General features: G+C 51.2%; 1 protein-coding gene and 1 long non-coding RNA gene across 7 annotated transcripts in view; both read right to left on the bottom strand.

The window, feature by feature from the left end:
* Window positions 1-599: 599 nt before the first annotated feature.
* The window catches only part of LOC102153392, a 53,810-nt gene continuing 32,765 nt past the window's right edge, over window positions 600-21,644 (bottom strand). For 2 of the 6 annotated variants that reach the window (XR_005359959.1, XR_005359964.1), the window contains 2 exons: window positions 12,086-12,146; window positions 1,303-1,317 (listed from right to left, as the gene is read on the bottom strand). This is a non-coding gene — a long non-coding RNA (uncharacterized LOC102153392). Of the gene's footprint in view, window positions 615-1,196; window positions 1,318-11,512; window positions 11,597-12,085; window positions 12,147-13,878; window positions 13,926-21,644 lie in introns of those variants that run through there. The other 4 variants (XR_005359955.1, XR_005359958.1, XR_005359954.1 and 1 more) reach the window with 4 other exon arrangements.
* On the bottom strand, window positions 14,865-20,685 carry FOXL1 (forkhead box L1). The gene is made up of 2 exons (XM_038538112.1): window positions 15,531-20,685; window positions 14,865-15,478 (listed from the first exon to the last, which is right to left on the bottom strand). Exon 1 carries the CDS (start codon window positions 17,920-17,922, stop codon window positions 16,852-16,854), a length of 1,071 nt encoding a protein of 356 aa, XP_038394040.1. The 5' UTR covers window positions 17,923-20,685; the 3' UTR covers window positions 14,865-15,478; window positions 15,531-16,851.

The raw sequence follows: 21,644 nt of genomic DNA on the forward strand, positions 1-21,644 counted from the left end.
ATGGGTAAATCGATTGTGGTATATTTGTGCAGGGGAGGGACCACAGTAGACTCGTGCAAGGAGAGAGACTACGCTACACTCACACTCGTGCAGGAGAGGGACAGTGGCAGACTGTCGGGAAGGGACTGCAGTAGACTGGTGCAGGGGGACACTGCAGCAGATTTGTGCAGGGAGAGGGACCACTGTATGCTCATACTCGTGCAGGGAGAGACTGCGGTTTGCCGTAGACTCGTGCAGCTGGGGAGACAGCGGTACACTCACACCCATGTGGGGAGAGAGACCACAGTATGTTCGTGCAGGGGAAAAGACCAAGGTTCACTCACACCTGTGCAGGGGGAGACAGCCATACGCTCACCCAGGGGAGTCATACCCTGTGGGGAAAAGGAACAAAGCACTGCCCACAACTCCCTGCAGGAGGCACATCATCACCTGAGAAAGGGAAGCTGGACACAAACAAGCACACACTGTGTGGCTCCAGAGCAAGCAAATGACAGCCAAGAGTAAATAAAACTAAGGGTGGTGGAAGTCATATTAGCGCTTACCTGTAGCATGCAAGTCCTACTGGGGAAGGCTCCAGAGAAACTTCTGGGGTGATGGGAAGAGTCTAGAATAAGCTGAGAGGTGACAGGAGGAGTCTGCACATGTGTAGAAGTTTGCATATGCCGCATCTACGCATATAGTTTAATAGCAGCACCGTGAAGCCTGGAAAGTACCTAGGATGCCACCCTGTGATGCAGGGGTGGCAAATCCGACAGTCCGCGGGGGCCGGGGTTATGGTAGAGGTGGCCGGGCGTAAGGCTCTAGACACAAGGCTGCCTGGATTGCTACCAAGAATAAGATCTCCAAGCCACAGTGTGCTTTAAAGTATTGTCAAACCAAAGAAACCAAAAACTTGCCCGGCCCTGGTGGGGGGCTGCAATCTGCACCCTCTATGCGGTCCTTGGACTCATGGGCAGGCGGTAAAAAGGGACCCGCCCACACTGGCACAGCTAAGTCCCAGACAGCAGACCCACAGAAGGAGCCAAGAGTGGGCTTTGGCCCAACGCCACAGAGGGGCTTCAAGCTTGGGTGGAAGGTCCTGGTCCTGGAGGTGAAAGGATGTGCCCAGCTCCCCTGACTCCTCGGGAAAGCCGCTTAGCTAGCCTGGGGGTCTTGGTTTCCTATCAGGCGGACGGTGGTTCCCGAGTGTCACCTACTTGGGCACAGAAACTCCAGCTCACTAGCATCTTTGCCGTCCCCAGAAGAGGCAGGCACTCGGCAAACAACACTTGGTCAAATTAATCATTCAGTCCTTCTCGGCCACGCCAAAAGGATGCTCTGAGAAAGAAATGATAAATATGAAAACATGTAGCAAGTTTAGCAAAGCAGTGAGGCTGGTCCAAGATTTTCAAAGAACACATTATGAGGAAATGGGGGAAATTAATCACTGACATGATATTGTATGAAATTTAGGAATTTAATGTCAATTTGTGATTACAGTATTGTGGATTTTTTTTTAGATCCCTTCCCTATATTCTAGAGATAGAGGTCAAAATGTTTAAGAATGAAATAATGTGAAGTCCAGGATTCATTTCAAAAGTGAGACGGGCAGCCAGCAGATGATTGCTAAAGCCCAATGGGCGGGGGCTGATGTGCTTTCTCCACTCTCCTACATGTCTTAACCCTCTCTTCATAAAAGTTCAAAATAATTCAGACTCTATCAGTTCTACTTCAATTAAGAAATAATAATTCAGGCTTTATAAAGAGGTTAGCAGTCACCCCTACATTATATTCCCCTAAATGAGGGGAGACCATTCCTCGAAATGTCTTCTGAGCATCCCTGCTTCTCCAGGCAGAGTCAAGGTGGTAGGCTCGGTGGACTCGGTCACTGCCACCATTCGCCTGCGAGTGGCCGGTGAGCAGGCTCCTAGGCGGACACCAAGGCCGCAGGACACTGGTCCTACCTCGAGGAGAGGGGACCTAACCTACCAGGTCTTCAGAGGAGGGAGGTTTCGCCAACTTCACAGCCCGCTGAGAATTCACAGTCTCCAATTGTGAACCAAGCAGGAACCTTTTTTCGGCTGGTGAGCTCATTTATGCTTGGCAAAAGGCAAAGTCTCATTTCAAAGCTGGGAAGGGGAGACTTTGAAAAGATTTAAAGCCCAGCTCCAAAAGCTCCTTGGACATCAAATAGCTTTTCTGAAACAAGGTTTTGATGAGTTAAGAGCAAATGAATCAGAAACACATGGATTAAATTCCCCTTAAAATCCACATGGGTTTAAAAATGGAGGGGAAGAGGTGTGGCAAATATCTTTTCAGTTTTATGGAACCCCAAGCATTTTTAAAATGGGGTGAGATGGTCAGCAAATCCAAAATGCCTCTGAATCCATTTAATTCCAAGAGCAGGTCCAAGGGAAGGACCCGCTGAATGCACTGGGAGCGCCAGGCAGGGGTGGGCGCTAGCTTCCCTCTCTCCATCCTGCATCCAACAAGCCGGGCTCCCTTCCTCATGCCAGGAAGCCGAGTGCTGGAAGCTCCAGCTAACAAGGCCAGAGAGTGATTCTGCTCTTTGCAGTCACCTGTTCTTCCTGGTAACTGCTTTCAAAGAAATCTAAGGAAATTGCAAAAGGCAGCATTTCCATTTTGTTCTGGTCCCCAGCCCGAATCAGAGATGCTCTCCGAAATCCCCCCTCACCCGCATATGGGAAATGAACACAGTTCCCACAAAGGGAAGTAATTTGGTCACTGCTCTGTGTGCCTGAGATGGGGTGCCTGCCTCAGGCTCTGGAAAAAAAGCGCGTGTCCCTTGAGAGTCAGTGTGGACCCCAGAAGGAGGGTCAGGCATGTGCGACAGGGGGGCCCTCCGAACTCCAATGACAGCGACCCAGAGCGCATTACAATGCCGCAGTCCCCCAACCTCACTGGAGTCCGCTGCCTTGTCAGACAGGTAAGGAAACCAAGTCCAGAGAGCACAGGACCCCTGCTAGGGGTCACCCGCTGAGATCCACGGTAGTGGTCATAGGGATGGCTGCCTGTTTAGATCAGGTGTTGCACAACCAGAGGACAACATCCTAGACCATCTCTGAGCATTCCTCGGGGGCGGTGTCCCTGGAGTGGTACAAGAAATGCGTCATGGCTAGCACACGTCCAAAATGAGCACTGACTCTCATCCTCTTCACCCTGCCAGTGTGCTCTAGAGGGTGGCACCCGTTCCAAACATACTCACTGAGAATCTGCTAAAGAAAGGGATGAGAACAGACTCCTGAGCCTCCACAACCACCCTCCTGGCTCTGCCTCCCCGCTCTCGCACTGGGAGCTGTGCGGTGCTGGGCAAGCTACCTAACCTCTCTGCACCCTGAGGATAGTGGAGCCCTATCTAGAAACGTGGCTGGAGCGTAGGCCTGTGTCTCTACAGGTGAGGCTCTTGGCTTGGCCCAGAGTCGGCGATGCTCGGGGAACAGGCGCCACAGTGATTATCATGCTTTGCCAGTCCCTGCAGATAAATGACCTCATCCCATTCAATCCTCACCACTGCCTCAATGTTATTACCCCATTTGAGGGGTGAGAAATCTGAGTCTCCAAGAGGCTGCATAACTTGCTAACAAGTAGCAAAGCCAAATTTCCAGTCCAGATAGAGCTGGTTCCTGAGTCACCGTCTCCGAGGTGCGCAGCTCAGCAAGGAGAGGGCGTGCTGCTTCTCTATCTTGACTCAGCCTCCTGGCCAGGTCTGTGTGGTAAACAAGCTACACAACCATCACCATAACCCCATCCTTCCAAAGCCTGAGCCTTCCACTCGGGCACGGGCAGAGACATAAGGACATGAGCCTCCCAGGTCAGCCCCCAAGTTGAGCCCTCTCCAATCCCAACTGAGCAACCTTGTGCAAATTAATTCATTGAGCTTCAATCTGTTCATCTCTGAAATGGGCCTAACATTACTACTTACGTCACACGCCTGGGAAAAATAAGTGACATAAAACCCATGATGCTCTCACTTGGCAGGGTTCCCAGCACAGACTAATTGCTTGAGGATCGTGAATGCTCGTGCCCATGTCGTCACTGTCAGCATCCCAGCCTCCACCTCCAGAAGTACAAACCGTCTACACAACACAGAGTCAGTCAGACACGATTTCCTTCCCACAGCTCATCTCCTAGGTACTCGGCATCGCGCCCACCAGAGTCCTGTCCAGGGTTGAGGCTCAGGAATTCAAAGAAGTGCCAGGGCTTCCATCATCTGACATCTTGGGGTTCACCTTCACTGGTGAGCCAGGTGTTTGGTGGTTGTTTTGTCCCGTGAAAGTGCAAATGGCTGCACCTGGTCATGCTTTGGGACCTGACATGAAACCAATCACTGCGGTTCTAAGATGTCCCAAAAGACGGGGTCATATATGGGTCATGTTTTGAGGCCCACGTGACGGACATGGACTCGGATGTCCTCAAGTCCAACTTTTTCAGCTGCAAGATAGAGCCAGGAGTACCTGCTTCTGAAGGGTAGGTACCAAGAACATAGTAAGTGTTCAACGAATGGTAGTCCCACCATTACAGACGCTACTCCAATCCCCAGCCCAAGTTCCTACTAAAAGCAGAGAAAACTGTAGACTCAAACCATAAGCAAGAGGCAAAGGGATGAGTCCGTCCCCCGAGCTTGCTTAAGATGAAAAGATTTGCTCTGCTACGTCAGGATCACAAACCTATTACACTTTTAAAACCCCAAAGGAGGCCCAGGCCCTTTGAAGCCAACGTAAATACAACTGTTTAACAGCTTATTTTAACTATCCAATGGGATCGGAGTTGCTTAAATGGATTCACGTTGCCAGCAATCTCTTTTTGCGACATGGTATTTGTTAGAAATCAGGATTTTACTTAACTAAATGTCCTGCGGTCGCCTCCGCTTTGTTTCTTAACAGGGCTGTCTTTATGTGAGTTTTCTTTGGCTTCCCAATAGAAGAGTAACAGATTCCTTTTGAAGTTTTTTATTGATGAATGAGCCGCTATAAATAACCCTTCGTGGCAGCCGCCCGATCTCTGAAGTTTACTCTGGAATAATAGTAGCAGTGGGAACGAAGGGCAATTTACGGCAGCGTGTCATGAAATAGTTTAATGGGCTTCATACTGTTTAACTTAATCTTTACAGATGTAAAAACAGAAATACAATTATTTTAACAACTATTATTACATATTGCTTTGCTAATGAAAACAAAGGCTCAGGAAGCTCTCTGAGGATTGAAGAATCTCTGTGGGACTCGGAGCGGAGGGGGAGGACGTGCTGGGTGCCGGCAGGGTCCCCCCAATCTGGGGATGGAGGAAGGATCACTGCTGGACAGTCTTGTCCCCTCAAAGCCTCTTTCTGTCACACACATGCATACACATGCATAGACACATGCGCACACCCATAGAAGCACACGCATACACACGCGCACTACATGCACAGGCACATAGACACACATGCATACATGCACAGACGCACATGCATAGGCACACATTCGTACACGTACACACATGCACACACATAGATACATGTACACATGCATGCGCACGTGCATATACACACATACACACATATGCATACACACACACACACATCATAGTCGGTGGTCATACCGAGAGCAGCTCCTCTGAGCTGATTTCAAGCTCGCCTCTGCGGCATGAATTATGGGGCCCATGGAGAATTTCTGTTGCTGGGAAAGACAACCGCCTGCTCTTAATGGAGCTCCAAGGACTTTTCCTGTTTCTCACAGTCCCCAGCTGCTGCCCCGCCTTCTTGTTCTTATCCCACCCCCATCCCCACTTCCCGGGAGCATCCTTCTCACCAGAGGGGATGGGACACAGCACACTCACAAACCAATAAATCCAGAGGTCGAGTCTGCAGTTTGAACGGTCTCCCTGTCCCTTTGGATGCTGTGGGGATTAAACACGGAACCCTGGGTCTTTTTCACGGTGCTCTAAAGGCCCCACTCCCTTTGATTCTTCGGGGAGGTCCTTGCCTGCAGGGGCGCATCCAGAGTGAGAAAAGCTATTCCGGCTAGCATTTTTCTCATGCGCTGCAGCCTGACCCCCGCACTGCAGACTGGGAGCTGGGAGCCCCCTGCGACCCTACACTATATAATTTTGTGCCTCAGGGAGTTCACACCTCCTCCTTGCCCCTTGGTGGGGTTCTCACCAGTAAAACTGGGGATTTGCCTGAATTCTGAACCATTGGGGAAATGATGGGATTGAGCTGAATGAAGCCAACACATTTGTTTTAAAAACTCAGTTGGAGAATGTGACTTAGATCCATGGTGAGCAACAGACTTGCCCATCAGCCCCGGGCAGCTCTGGACCACCTCTGCCCCTGCCCCCAGGCCCTTGAGAGTAAACAGAATGTGTGCCTCCTGAGGATAGCTCACTCCCAAGGGGAAAAGCCAGGCTGGACGTCAGTGCCCAGTTAATATTATCTACATTTACCTGTCAGATAAAACCTACCACTGGCTCCCGAGCTGTGTGTAAAGGGGTTGTCAGAGCAACCCCAGATGGAAGAAGACATCGGGAGTGGGGGCACATGCCTTCATAAGATTGTGCGTCCATTCAACAAATATTGACTGTTATGCACCAAGCATGTGCTTATCAAAAGCTGAGGGACATTCACTCAAACAAGAGAGTCAGATATCAAGGCAAATGCAATCCTGGAACGTTTTTTGGATGCCTACTATGTGGTGGGCACTACAACCTTTGCTCTGGCAGAGCTTATTACCTCACTGCACTGGGGATAAGTTCTACACAGAATTTCGGATTTCCAGAGTGTGTGGCGCGGCAACCAAAGAGAATCTGGAACCGCACCTGCCAGTTGGGGGCGGGGGGAGGCCACCAGGTATGCACTGCCCCTGAGCACCTGCAGCGTGGCTTGTCTATAAGCAGAAAACATGCTGGGTTTCGAGGACTCAGAACCACACAAAAAAATGTGAAGTACCTCAATACTTTCCAGTATTCAGTTACTTGTTGAAATGGTAGTATTTCTAATGTGTGGGGTTAAATAGAATACATAGCTAAAATTAACTGCACCTGTTTCTTTTTCAGTTTAGTTTTTTTTTTTTTTTAATTTTTTTTAATGTGGCTACTGAGCATCGTGAAATTACTCCTTTTTTGGCTCACCGGTCTGGGAGTTAAGAGACCCATTAGCTTGCAAATCCAAGAGAGGTGAGAAAATGAGAGAAATGTGACTTATGCCATCCGCTCCATTCTTGGTTGTCAGGATCTCACAGAGTCACGCCGTGCAGGATCTGGCGAGCCCTGACACTGTTGATATTTTGAGTCAGATAACTGTGCTGTGCAGGGCTGCTCTGTGCATGTCTGTTTCCTTCCCCAGGGCTTCCCACCAGCACACAAAACCCTCGAGGACAAGATCTGGGCCTGGTGCTCTTAGATACCCCAAAGGTGTGTGTGCTTGGCTGTTAGTGGGCACTCACTGTTGGTTAGCCAAAGAGCGACTAGTGATTCTGATGACAGAGGTCACTTGATACCAGTCACATTCCCAATTGTGGGAAATATAAACCCTCCCACTGCTCTCTGCACATCCCTGAGTGCCTGTGCTTCCTCCACCCCAAGCTGAAATGCTGCATCAAGAAGGTGTGAAGAAGGGTTGGGAGCTTCAGGAAGAAATGGTCTCCATTGTAGACTCAGGTTCTCCCTGACTAGGTCAGGTTCCCCTCCACCAATTTGGATTTAGCTCATCCATCAAGCAGATGATGTAATCATTGTAATGATTCAATGAGATGATGTGTGGCAAAGATCATGTGCTCAATACCTTCTCCCAGGAGGGCGTGCAAGGAGCGATGGAGCCTTGAATAATGTCAACAGCTGGTCAGCTTCATTCAGCTCCAAGCCTACTTTTCTGTTTCTTCATGCCAAGTGGTTTTTCTAAATAATCCGGGCACTTGACCTCAGACCTTCCCTTACTGATATCGAAACCACGGGTCCCTGAAGTCAGCTGCACACTAGAACCGTTTGGAGATGTCTCTAATATATCATCAGGGGCTGTGACCAACCCGTCAATAGTTTGTAGAGCTCCCTGGTGATTCCAGGGCTCGATCCAGGTAGAGACCCACCAGGCCCCACAGACAACAGAAGTCCGTCTTGCTCGCCAGCAGGTATCTCCGTAATTTTCATAACAGCTGGAAGAATAGGAACCCACAGGAAAGCGGAGCTTGAGATCTGGCATGGCTCAAACAGAGAAGCCGGCGTGGCACCCCCATGACCAGGAGAGCGGGGACAGCAAGGTCACTGAGCAGATCTGTCAAGCAGCCATCACTTGGTGGGGGTCTGTGCCCCCAATCCCTGGTGCCAGAAATTAAAATTAGATCACAGGGGCAGCCCAGGTGGCTCAGCAGTTTAGTGCCACCTTCAGCCCGGGGTGTGATCCTGGAGACCTGGGATCGAGTCCCGTGTCAGGCTGCATGGAGCCTGCTTCTCTCTCTGCTTGTGTCTCTGCCTCTCTCACTCTCTCTCTCTCTCTCATGAATAAACAAATAAAATCTTTAAAAAACTAAATAAAATTAGATCACAGAATGACTTAAGAATTCTTGTACAGGGGATCCCTGGGTGGCTCAGCGGTTTCGCACCTGCCTTTGGCCCAGGGCACGATCCTGGAGTCCCAGGATCGAGTCCCACGTCAGGCTCCCGGCATGGAGCCTGCTTCTCCCTCTTCCTGTGTCTCTGCCTCTCTCCCTCTATGTCTATCATAAATAAATAAAAATAAATCTTTAAAAAAAAAGAATTCTTGTACAAAATAAGTGTCTCTCAGTGCGCCTGGGTGAAGCGTCTGCCTTCGGCTCAGGTCATGATCCTGGGGTCCTGGGATCGAGCCCCGCATTGGGCTCCCTGCTCAGTGGTGAGTCTGCTTCTCCCTCCCACTCCCCATGCTTGTACTCTCTCTGTCAAATAAATCTTTAAAAACAAATCTCTCTCACCTCCCTGGACATTTCTTTGTTCCTTCCTGTGAGTCCATAATTATTTCAAAGTGAAAAGTTTTTTTTAAAGATTTTATTTATTTATTCATGAGAGACACAGAGAGAGAGAGAGAGGCAGAGACACAGGCAGAGGGAGAAGCAGGCACCATGCAGAGAGCCCGATGTGGGACTCCATCCCCCGTCTCCAGGATCACACCCTGGGCTGAAGGTGGCGCTAAACCGCTGAGCCACCAGGGCTGTCCCAAAGTGAAAAGTTTTAATAAGTAAAAGAGCAAATCTCACATCTGCTCACCTCCCTCTGTTGTTGGGCTGTCGCCAGAGAAGGGACTGTACCTTATAGAGGTCTCCGTCCCCAGCACTGTGCATGGCCCTGCACAGAGAATGTAAAACAGCTCCTCAGTGACAGGGTGATGATGATGGTGGTGGTGGCAGTGATGAAGTAAAAGACAATCTACACATATTTGTGTGTGTAAACACGTGTGTGCATATACCTCTCTTTGTCCATCCAGAGGGTCCTACCAGGACACCCTAGAAATGCCAGCCTTCTATAATCTCTCGGAGGAGGCGATAGTAACAGGTGGTCAGGGGATTGCAGGTTTGCTCCCTTTTCAATACCCCCCTTACCTATGTTCCCCGTTTCTTTCATGAACACTACAAACTCTACAACGGCTGCTTTAGTGCAGGGTGCTGCTACCCAGAGTACAGAAGCACAGTTGAGGCCTTGGACAGAAACCAGGGATTTACTCCGATCACATGTAAGCCAGGAATAGCAAGTGAGAAGAAAGGATAGGATGGTCCTTTGGCCCCCACAGATCCGCCAGACTGCCGGGCCCCCTCCCCGGAGTGGCTCTCCATTCTGGCTGCAGAGCAGACTCGCCCGAGCGGCCTTTAGAGACACGCCGTCCGGTCCCACCACAGTCTGACCCAATTGGGGGGGGGGTCCCTGGGGACAGGCCACAGGCCCTGAAAGCGGCCAGAGTTGCAGGCTGTCCTGCAACAGAGAGTGGGCATCACCGCCCCCCAGGATCATTGTGCTCTCGCAGAAAAGTCCAATAAACACCCAGAACAAGACCAGACAAATGGCGAAACGTGCTAGACGTAGATTTATTTCTCTTTAATCCTCACTTCCTTACGTCCCTGAGCAGCCCTTCCTCAGACGCGGGGTGCCGTGGCCTAACAGTATCTCCCACCCACGCCCAGTGGAGGGAAGGGAGGGGGGTCACTGCCAGGGTACTCAGCCACCAGCAGGAGCCCGAATGTGAATTATTCGTGGTGACCCCCCCACCCCCCCACCAGCAGGCTCCCAAGATGGAGCCCACAGCGCCGACTCAAAGTCCAAAAATGTGGGAAAGTTTATTTATTTCTTCAAAACATTCCTGATTTGTAATATGCTTTCTAAAAATGCTCTAGCTGACCAAGCCCCTGCTATATTTAGCCACAGCATTTAAAGAAACGTCCCTTACACTTTATAAGGCGGGCTATGAAACACGAGAGTTTAAGGAACACTGCTCCTTAGGCTGGTCCCTTTCTCCCCAGGAGTGGCCCCGGTGCTGAGGGCAGAAATAAAGACTTGCATTCATTCCCAGGGCCCTTGGGTTCACAATGGCTAGAGAGCCGGCCCTGGGAAGCCCCTCTAAGCTCCCGCACAACGCAAGGAAATGCCAAAGGGACCTCGCTCTCTTTGGCCTGTGGGATTGGCTCTCCCGTGGCTTTCCTAAGATCCCCCCAACTCTATGCATAGCTGCTTATTTTGCTTTTGGTTTCATGTTCAAACGGATGGATCATCTCAAGAGACGTAACACGGGCAATGAAGGGATGAAAACGCATCCCAGCCTCCCCGGAGAAGTCCGCCCCCAGAAGTCTTCTGCTACCTACACAATTACATAATGTGAGCAGAGCTGTTGATTCATGATTTTGTACATAACTAGGAAGACACAAATGAGCCCATAAAACAAAAGTGTTTAGATTAGAGGCTACGTCTGTATACAGACCTCCCATTTACTGGGCGCTTTCTGCGTGCAGGAGCCATCATGGTGATGGCCACTTTGAGATGGAGATTGGGGCAGGCATTGTTTTATGGACCTATACCCATCATTTACTTTACTCCTCAGGACAGATACGCGAGGCAGCTGCTGATACAATACCCATTTGTACAGATGAGAAGGTTAAGGCATAGAAGTGTTCGGTCACTTTGCTGATGTCACACAGCACAAAAGGGCAGAGCTGGGTTATTAGCTTCTGCCTGGTGGGCCCCAAGGGCACACTTTTAACCAGATTAATGTATCCCTCTCCATTCCCACCAAACTCAACCTGCTGAATGGTAACAAGTCAATAAGACAGTAATGAGAGGAATTCTTACCCACTGCTAGATGTGTCCAGAAAAGCCTAGAAACAGGAGGTAGTTCATGGTGACCAGCTACCTGGGAAAGTAGTGATGCCAGCACACTAGAGAGGCATGATACTTCTAATATTTTACATTGCACATTATGAGGACCTGAGTCATGCTTTAAACTTAGTGTTGTCCAAGGTGACACAGTCCCGTGGACACCGGAGTATCCCTCCACCTTCCAAGAGGGCTTGACCTTGGTGCTGTCCTGGCGCCCAGACACTTCCTTTGTGCCCTACTTCCTCTGCACTGGGGCCAGGAGATGCCCTCACCAGCGTGAGGTCCATGTGTCCTGTGAGGATGAGATTGTACTGGCCACATTCAGAACACTTTCAGTAAAAGGTGACTTTGTTTTGGATTCTCAGTGAACTGATAGATTTCCATGTGCAGTCATTCACAGCCCTCAGCAACTCAGGCTCAAAGCTGTGAAGGCAGAGACTGCATGGCTGAGGACAGGCCCCCAGGAGCTAAGTCCAGAGCCAGGCCCTGCCTTCTTAAGAGGGTCTCAGACAGGCTCTAGAGTCACCACTCTTGGGAGCTTGGCAGATAGGACAATCCGATCTCCCGGCAGGCCAGCTGTAGCTGCCAGTATTGTCCAAGGCATCCTAGGCTTGGCTCTTGGACCAACAGTGTGGTCAGGGCAGCTGCCACCAACAGGCCCTGAAGGAAGGACCTTCGCCTCCACCATGGTGCTGGGTATACTCTGTCTGCCCCGCCCCCACACCCATGCATTCTCAGCCCCTCTTGCCCTTGCAGGTTTGACCCCTATGTACTGCATTACCTGGGTTCCCTTGTAGGCTGGACTTGTAGCAGGGTCAGCCATCAGGGGTATCCACATGAGGCTGGAAGGCAGGAGAGGAGACAGGTTGGGGTATTTCTCCTCGGCTTCTACCTATGCAACACTGTGGCTCCGACCACATGCGCCCTCACTCCCCATGGATGTGCCCTTCCCCTGGGCCACTCCCCCATAAGCAGTCCTTCCAACTTTGTCTCTTCCATTGGGCAGGGGCTTTCTGTTTCCTGCTGGAGCCCTGATTCTCATGCCTCATGGAAAAAGATTAGGACCAAATCTTCGGCCACCACCTCCCCTTCGCCTCCCTCCTCCCTGCCAGGGGAAATAAAGATGACAGTGTTGACTGTATCCCCACCCCCAGGACCTAGGACATGTGCTCTGGTTACCCTCTTTCCTTGTAGCCACCTTCCAGGGGCAGAACTGAATCTTGTACCCACTCCCATCAACCCACAATGGTGTAGACCCCTGGGCTTGAAAACATCAGGACTGGGTGCCCCTCACATGGTCTGTCCAGTGAAATTGGCATTTGGATGCCATTGGAAGAGACAGACCCTCAGCTCTGCCCAGGCTCCAGCACCCCTTATAGCTCGCCACTAGGCTGCTGCTGCACACATGTATGGTGTGTACCTGGTCCTGGAGAACCCCAAGTATGGGGTTCCTGAGTAAGGAACCCCTGGAAAAGGACAAAAGTGATAGAGAACTTGCCATTTAGCAGTTCAGACATTTTTTAAAAAACTGTTTGAAATGTGGAGCCAAAGAATTTTACCTTTCCAACAAACTCATTCTCTTTATTTTTAATTAATGAACTTGTTACTTTGTGCTTTTTTTTTTTTTTTTTTTTTTTACTCTGTGGAACAACCTTTGCTTCATGGAAGCAAGGAGATGTTTCCAGCTCCCGTGAAGATGGGAAGTATACAAAGCTGTGGCTCTCACTTGAGTGCAGCCAGCTACTGGAAATGTCCCCCACGTTTATGATGTTAACATTAGTCTACCAGTGTGTGGGCAGTGGGCTCTGGCCTCCAGCTGCAACAGTAACATTACATGTGGCCAATTCTTTAACCCACACATGGATACACACTGACCACTCTTCGCAAAATGGTAGAGGCCACATGTGACCTCCTTCACAGAGAGATGCAATTAGGTCCAAAATGGCAAATCACATCCTGTTCAGGTCCTGGAAAACCTTAGGAGGCATTTGAGTGCCAGGAAGGCCATTAGCTGCTACAACAGCCAGTGAACATCCAAAAGGCCTTTCCTTTGCAAAGTTCTCTTATCCTTTCACTAGTCGTAGAAATAAAGGTCTCGATGTTGGTGTGTCTTCCAGGATCCTTTAATGAAATCTTTATTAGTTTCATCAGACTAGTGCAAAACCCAAATTTTCCCTGGCTTGAACTATATAGAAAAAGAAAAAAGAAAATCTTTGAGAGTATCAATACTTGGATTAATTTGAAAGGATTCAGTATTTGATATGATCCCATCTGTTCCACTTATGTGCAAAAAAGGATGAACTCTGAGCATTCATGTGTACAGAGCATACACATATATACACACATACACATGTACAAATACACGTGTGCATATATTCACCCATGCATGTGTATCCACACTTATGTATTTATCATTGTACACTGTACACCTCCTATATCCCCATTATGATCGTGTATCCACCCGTGTGTGTACACGCATGTGTGTGTGTGTGTATACACTGAGCTTGAACCAAAGACCTTTTTCAGAGAAACAGAACCCATTCCCTTTGTTTAGAAGAGAGCACAGAGGTGTACCTTCAGATTGCTGAAGAGCAGAATGACAAGGTTGCTTCTGGTTTACCCTGAATATAAAGGAGAGTTTGCCTTAAATAAGAGTAGAAACCATTTTTTATTGATCTACAAAAAACACTCATTGATCTACAATTTGGAGCCCACGAATAAATCTGGAGCACTGAAACAGCTGTGTGAATTGTGAAAGGCAACTGGTCCTCTTTTTCTTCAGTGGGAAGGAATATTCATGGGATTATATAGATTCCATAGATTCCATCATCCTACTGTTCAATCCCCCACAGCCTTTCCAAACCAGATGGATGCGGGGGATTAGGTAACAGAATTCCTCTTAATGTATGTATAAACACTCTTACAAAGCAGATACATACTCCTGCCTTTTTTTTTCCGAGCCATAAAAATAATGTTTATATTATACTTCTTGGAATCGTAACTCTAAAATGCCATCTTTTTTAAAATGGCAGGATTTGGGCAGCCCCGAAATCTGGCTCAGCGATTTAGCGCCGCCTTTGGCCCAAGGGGTGTGATCCCGGAGACCTGGGATCGAGTCCCGCGTCGGGCTCCCTGCATGGAGACTGCTTCTCCCTCTACCTGTGTCTCTGCCTCCATCTCTCTCCCTGTGTCTCTTGTGAATAAATAAATAAAATCTTTTTTAAAAAAATAAATAAATGAAAATAAAATAAAATGGCAGGATTAGATTATTGGCTTCTCCAGAAAGCAGCCATCATAAATTAACAAAATGCGTGAGATAGCAAATCAAACACAAAAAAGAAAAACTAAAACCATAACCTACACAGTGGAGTTTCCATGATGTTCCAAAAGCACCCGCTGGCCCCAGGCTTCTCTGCTCCTACTCAACAGTCTGTGTGTGAACTCACCCTCAGAAGGCAGAGCCCCTGAGATGCTGACAGGGCTCCCAAATATAATCCCCGACTCCTCTCTCCTATTACACTGTTTGCTTATTCCCCCCAGTAATCCACTGAACCAGTCACTGAGAGGTTAATGAAAAAACAACTTTATTTGCAGAGGCTGAGACTTTGGGATAACAAAATACCCATGACAGCCCTTCCACCACGGTGTAGGTTAATCGCAGTGAGCCTGGATCTCAACAATGGGAATCTCATCAAAGTTCTTAAAATCAAGGACACTGTGCAGCTCACCAAAATGTTCCCACCAACCTGGGTAGGATGGGAAACTTATGAGTCAGTAGCACATGGCTCTAAGAATAAATCCTCAGAAAGGCAACTCTGTGCCTACTAACTATTAAATTATTATGCTTATCCGAAACATCCTTTTGAGTATACTAACCAATAGGCTGTCTCTTGCCATAAAGTTTGTGTTCATTTTTATATAAGTCCTGGAAATTATTTTTAAAGTTATTTTGAAGATCCATTTCAGCCTACCTCCAGAACTCATGACTTACTTATTGTACCTTTCCCACATCAGATAAAATTAAAGTAACCCAGAGGTTCAGGAAATTCAGTTTCCCACCTAAGGGAACCCAAAGAGAGATACTATAAGAGGTTAGATGCACTTCCCAAAAGTTCCAAGCTGAATTGGGCTGTTAAAATCTCCATTTTCTTAACCAGATCTTTGTTGCAGAAACCTCCCCGCCCCCCCCCAACTTCCTGTTCCCCACCCTTCAGATTTCTAGTCACCTCCACAAGGTGTTTATTTAGCTTTTGGCTCTAGGCTTGATGGGTGGGGGCTTGGAGGGAGGAGCTGGGTGGCAGGCTGAGATGCCATCAGCTGGGAATGTCTGAAAGAATCCTCCTCTCCTCCTCTTGAGCCTCCTGTTCTTTGGGGTCCAGAGAGGCACCCTCTAGTAGATACCAGGAGATTCCCTTCCTCTGCCCCATATGACCCCTCTCTCCCAGTATCTGCTTTTTATGTTTGTTTCACCCAAGTTTTTTGAATAAAGGCGGTCCTTTAGTACACAGGTCTGGAAAATGTAGTAAAAAATCAAACCTAGATCTTGAAAAAGCATGCAAATGGAAAATCTTATGTGTCTAAGACACCTTCCATCCCCCTCACATATTTCCGTTCTCCTCTGCTATCTTTTGATCCCTTAAAAACAAAAGCAACAAGACAGGACGCCTGCTAATGCTGGCAACATGTCTTGGAGATCATGGGTACTGACTAGCGAGCTATCATAATGCAACAAAATGCTATTATATAGAGTGCACTTTCTTAATAAAGGTTGTTAATATAGACATTTTCACAGGGCAATTGTTGTAGGAAAAGAGTCGAGCATCTAGCCAAAGAATATAGCATATTCCTTTTACTGTCTAGGAAGAAAAAAGAGAGAGAGAGAGAGATTCTCTATTTAAAATAAAAGTGTGGTTTCTTAGCTTCCACCTGGACATGGGTTGTAAATCCTCACCAGGCCCTAGGTCTCCCAAAGAATATGAAAAACAGAGGTTGCTCCCGGTTTTTCCACAGCTAGAGTTCACGGATAAATCCAGCTGTGGACACCCATCATCACTCCATGGACTCAAAGCCAGGGCCTGAGCCACAGCGACAACGGAGCTGACCACAGTCCCACCGTGGCTCTTTTTGAAACCACCCTGCCGCTTCATTTGGTCCTGCTCTCCAGCTGTCTGGGCCCTTGCTGCTCTGGACATGTACGACCTGCAGTGGGTAGCGGAAGATCACAACCTTAGACTGACCTAAGGCCAAGGAGTTCTCCTGCTCTCGCGGTAGGAGGTCCGCGATGCCCAAGTCCTAGCCAGGCAGGGTCTTTTAAATCTCTGAAGTTGCTCCAGGTTCAGGAAAAATCCGCCTCACCTCGGGAGAAGGCAGGCGACTGTGCCCACCTGCGTGCACAAAAGTTGGTAACACTTCCCAGGATCCACACGTTGCAGAAGAAAAGATACTTGTTTTCAAAAAACGTGGCTCCTTCCCCCAGCAATGGGACCCCTGGTCGCTCACAAGCGCAGCCCAGGGTAGAGGAAGGACCTGTGCCAGCCACAGTTTGCTTTACTGGAAGTGCAACACCGTGTCTGGAAGCTGCAAGGGGAAATAGGACAGGAAAGGGATCCCGAGCTGGTAAAAGCCGCCCTGGACGTGCGGGTCGAGCATCAGGGAAGCATTGAAAGGCGGCCGGAGGCTTGAGGAGGTGGCCAGCAGCGAGGCACCCAGACAGCTGCCGGGGCCCGGCTTGGCGCCCCCCAGGAACTCGCCCCCTCCAGCAGGCTTCTGACCCTGCCGGCCGGCCAGGATGCTGTCTATGCTGAAGCTCTTGGACTTGTCGGAGCTCTTGGGAGAGCTGTGGGAAGCGGGGCGTGGGGGGGACCCCGGGCCATCCGCGCCATCCACCGTGCACGCTGGCTGGCCTATGGCCAAGGCCGCTGCGCCCTGGACAGCATCGCCGGCGTCCTCCTCCGGGGACGCGGGCCCAGACCAGCGGAGGGGCGCGGGCGGAGAGGAGCCGTCCCGGAGCGGCGAGGGGCGCGCAGGCGCTCCCTCCTGGCCGGGGGTCTCGGGCCCGCGCCGCCCTGCCCGGCTCCCCGCCCCGCTCCCCGCCCCGCTCCCGGCCCGGGGCTGCGCCTCTGAGCCGCGCTGCTGCGTCTCGCCGCGGGCCCGCTTGGCCTCCGGGGGCCCCGCGCCGGGCTTGGGCTTCCTCTTCCGCCGCCGGTAGTTGCCGTTCTCAAACATATCCAGGCAGCGGGGGTCCAGCGTCCAGTAGCTGCCCTTGCCGGGCCGCCCCTTCTCGCGGGGCACCTTGACGAAGCACTCGTTGAGCGAGAGGTTGTGGCGGATGCTGTTCTGCCAGCCTTGCCGGTTGTCGTGGTAGAAGGGGAAGCGGTCCATGATGAACTGGTAGATGCCGTTCAGGGTGACCCTCTGCTCGGGCGCGTCCTGGATCGCCATGGCTATGAGCGCGATGTAGCTGTAGGGCGGCTTCTGGGGGGGCTCCGCCCGGCCCGAGGCGGTCAGAGCGGCCGCGGGGGCGAAGGCCAGAGGCAGCCCGGGCCTCTCGGGGCCGTACAGATAGAGCATGGGTGAGGCCGCCAGTGCAGGCAGCCGGGGCCCGAAGAGGTGGCTCATGGCGAGGCAGCCGGCCCCGCGCTCCCCGCGACGACGCAGGCGACCCAGCGGCTTAGGGACTGCGCCCCGCTCGGCGAGGGCCCTCCCGGGGAGCCCGCCGTGCTTCTGCCTCCCGCTCTGCCGCTCTCCCTGGCCGCTCCGTGCTCTGTCCCTTCATGGCTTTAAAAATGTTAAATAATTGTTGTAAGTTTGCTATTATATGTTGACTTAGCGCTGGAAAATAAATTGTCTATGATAAACAGTCGTTGTGTGCTCAGCCCACCCACATTAATTAAAATTTCATTGCTGAAAAACTCCAAGCTTTTCCCTCCACGTGTCTTTTTGATACCAGCCAATCGGTTTCGGGGCTATTCCTTCATTTGTTTATAGAATTAGTCTGTTGATAAGTCCGCCCACCCAAGTTGAATCAAGCTGTGTTTATTTGGAAAAATTTCCGGGCACCCAATATATAAACGCACTGATCTGATGTTTGAAATATCACGTCCACCCCTTGACGCTGTAAGCACACACAGTCAGTGAGGCAGGATGTGGACCGCGGTGGCTCTGGCTCCAAGCGGGGTCTGCCCAGCCAGGAAGGAGAGGTGGGGATGGGCGGGGGGCACAGGGGTGAGTTTTACGGCTGGCTTGGGGGAGCTCAGTTATCCAGAGCCTTCCACAAAAGATCTTTTCTTCTCTCTGCACTCATAGATGTGGAGATGGCACGACTCATAAATGCCTCCTGAGGTCTTTGAAAGCTTTTAGATATTTGGGTGGAGGGAGTGGCGTGTCTATCTAAGAGGTCTGGGAGTCTCCGGAGCAGAGGGCGCATTGCTCCTTGGAGAAACCATTGAGATGCCCTGCAGGAGATGGAGGCACTGGGGGGCGGGGTGGTGGTGGAGGGGGTTGGTATCCAGGAGGGGGTAAGCCTCTATCTCCAGGGCTCCCTGGGCGACCCAGAAGAGGCCCTCCAGGAGCCCAGCTTCCCCCGAAGCCAAGGCACAGGGTGTTGGGGAGCTAGAGAGGGCATGGGTACGTGGTCCACAGCTTAGTTGAGGGTAGTATCAAAACAAACCCTGTTTGGAGAGGTCAGTGGGGAGAAGCTAAGGTCCTTCTGATGGGACTGAGGAACACCATAAAAGGGGAATTTGGCAGCTGTCGCAGGAGAGCTGGTATTTGTGAATGCGGGTCTCTTGCTTTATATTCTGCGCTTTCCTGTTTATAACAAGGAGGGGGGTTATAACAACTTTACAAGTGCACGCAGCTGGCCCGTGATTACATTAAGCATTTGGGAAGCCTGCTTGCTCTCCACCTACTCCCCCCCACTCACCCTGGGGTGTAAGCACCCCCACCCTGTCTCATTTTACATTCAGCCACGTCATGCTTTGAATCAAAAACCCTGAATGATGCGGGTTCAGGAGCCCTCTCCTGCTCCACTGCTGCTGTGGGGTGGGGGTGGGGGCATCAGCGGGACTAGTTCCTGTTTATGATCTCTGCTGAATATTTTTAAAAGAAAAAAAAACACTTGGGATAATTGAATTAGCGTTTCATTGAATAAACCCTGTGGGGATGCCCCCAGAAAAGAGTGAGGGGTGAGGGCGGCAGGTGGGTATAGGGGTGGCCCACCACCTTGCTCTGCTGGGAAGGGGGTGAGAGTCACCGTAGTGCCCTGGGGAGGCGCAGGTCTGCTGCTGGGGTCACAAAGAGGCCACATCTGCTTAGGAAAGGCCAGGTCACCCCTGAACAAGGGAAAGACAGGAGAATCCCACCCCAAAATGGGGAACCCATAAAGTAACTATCTTTTGGGGTTAGGTCTGGATAGACAGTAGGGCAGTGGGTAAGTTTGGCACACGCAAAAGGAAGGCAAAATCAGGGTCGGAAAAACCGGTTTGGGTGCAGGGCGGCTTGAGGGAGCGCCAGGCCGGGCGCTGGGACAGCCCCGGGCCTCCCTCCGGGGCGCTGCATTTCTAACTTAGGCCAACCGTCCAGCCCAGCCTGACTCCAGCCTAGGTGGTCAGGATGGCCCTCTAGCCAGGAGAGAGCTGGGGGCTGCCCTCTCTCTGGATCCCTGGCTCGCCCCAGAGCACCCCTTTCAACCCTGGGGTGAAGGAAACACCTGAGCGCCCCAGCATATGCAAGCCGCGGTTCCATAGTTCCCGTGGTCACCCAACCTCCCCAGACCCGCGCGGCCGCCGGCAAATTCAAGCTTGGATCTGGCCAGATGTCCGGCCTCGGCTCCCGCTCCAACAGACCCAGAGGAAGAGACACCGGTACCCTTGCGCACCGCCCCCTCCGCACCCCGAGCCCTGCCTGGAGCTTGCCCGGCACCCGGAGTCCAGCAGCACATCCCTGCCTCTCCCGAAAGGCGCGCCTCCGCAGCGCTACTTCTAAACTCCCAGGCAAATCCGAGCTTGAATTCGTACAATAATAAACACCGCCCAACTTGGGCAAGGGCGGGACGCAGGCGGAGACCGCGCGGCTGGTGGGCGGGGCGCTGATAGTAAAGAAAGAAAGGAAAAAAAAAAAAAAGAAAAAACACCCAAGTTCTAGCCGCGGTCTGGAGAGGCGCGTCCAGTCCCGCGCGTTTGCAGATTTGCAGCATCTCCGGGAGGTTCCGTCGGAACTGCGTGGCGCCCCAAAACCCGGCTCCCGCGCGGGGTCGAATCCTGGGCTCCGGCTCCAGGGCAAGGAGTTTGTAACTTGAGCCTAGGAGGGGCCCGCCGTAGGAAGGAGCCCGCTCTGGGGCATATTTCCGGGGAGTCCGTGGCACAAGCCCCTGGCGTCCGAGTGCGGATGCGCCCTCGTGCGGAAGCTCGGTGCGTTGAGGCCGGATCCGAGGCTGGGGGGGGGTGGGGGGGGGGGCCGTGCAGAAGAGCCTGGGAGACAGCCAGGCTGACTGGCTATCCTAGAGAGCCAACAGGGACACTAAAAGTTCTCCCTAGGCTCATAGTCTTCAGATCGCCCCAAACATGCATTCATCTCTGAAGTCAGTGCCAGGGCATCTCCCAGCCTGCAGCAAAGCCTTGAGATTTTCAGCCTGCCTGGAAGCTCCCAGAAGGACAGTGGGGGTTCCTATCTGGGGTCAGCATGGGATGAGGGCAAAGAGTATTGTTTCCAGCCCCCCTCCTCCCCCCTCCAGGGAGAAAGCCTGCTCCTTGGGCAGTCTGCGCAGAGGCCAGGCACCAGGCAGGACCAAAGAGGCCTCAGGGGAAAAGGCTGAGGGGAGGGCAGAAGCAGGAAGTCTTCCCTCCTGGGGGCATCTACCCTTCCTCTGCTCCTGGAGTCAACTGAAAAGCAGATGCTCAAATTAAGGATGGTCTGCGACACCTCCCAAATATTGGCATCACTTTTCTCCAAGCAAAGACAGTTGACAAAGTATATATACACAAACGAATGCACAATCTACTACGCTTGTAATAGGTGTGAGGAGAAGGTGGGAAGATACAGGACTTATTCAGCCAGGTCACCTTACTGACATCCTAAACACGGAGATGGTGATGACAAGGACGATAGTAATAGCTCAAATGTCTTGAATGCTACTCTGGGCTGGCATCCTCCTAAGGTCTCCCTTGGATTAAGTCACTCCTCCTCCCAGGAGTCTTGGCCATTTCCATTCTGCAGACCAGGACACTAACGCCAGGAGGTTAACACGAGGAAGTGTTGCTAAGACAGGAGAATAATCCCACCGTAACAGGGCTACTGTGTGTGGATGCCAAGAGCCCCATGGAAACTCTCTTGAGAACCCT

The sequence above is a fragment of the Canis lupus genome, chromosome 5, assembly GCF_011100685.1.
Source record: "Canis lupus familiaris isolate Mischka breed German Shepherd chromosome 5, alternate assembly UU_Cfam_GSD_1.0, whole genome shotgun sequence".
NCBI classification, from domain to species: domain Eukaryota; kingdom Metazoa; phylum Chordata; class Mammalia; order Carnivora; family Canidae; genus Canis; species Canis lupus.

Coding starts and splice junctions, on each gene's coding strand:
- FOXL1 (XM_038538112.1), bottom strand. CDS start 17,922: ATGAGCCACCTCTTCGGGCCCCGGCTGCCTGCACTGGCGGCCTCACCC.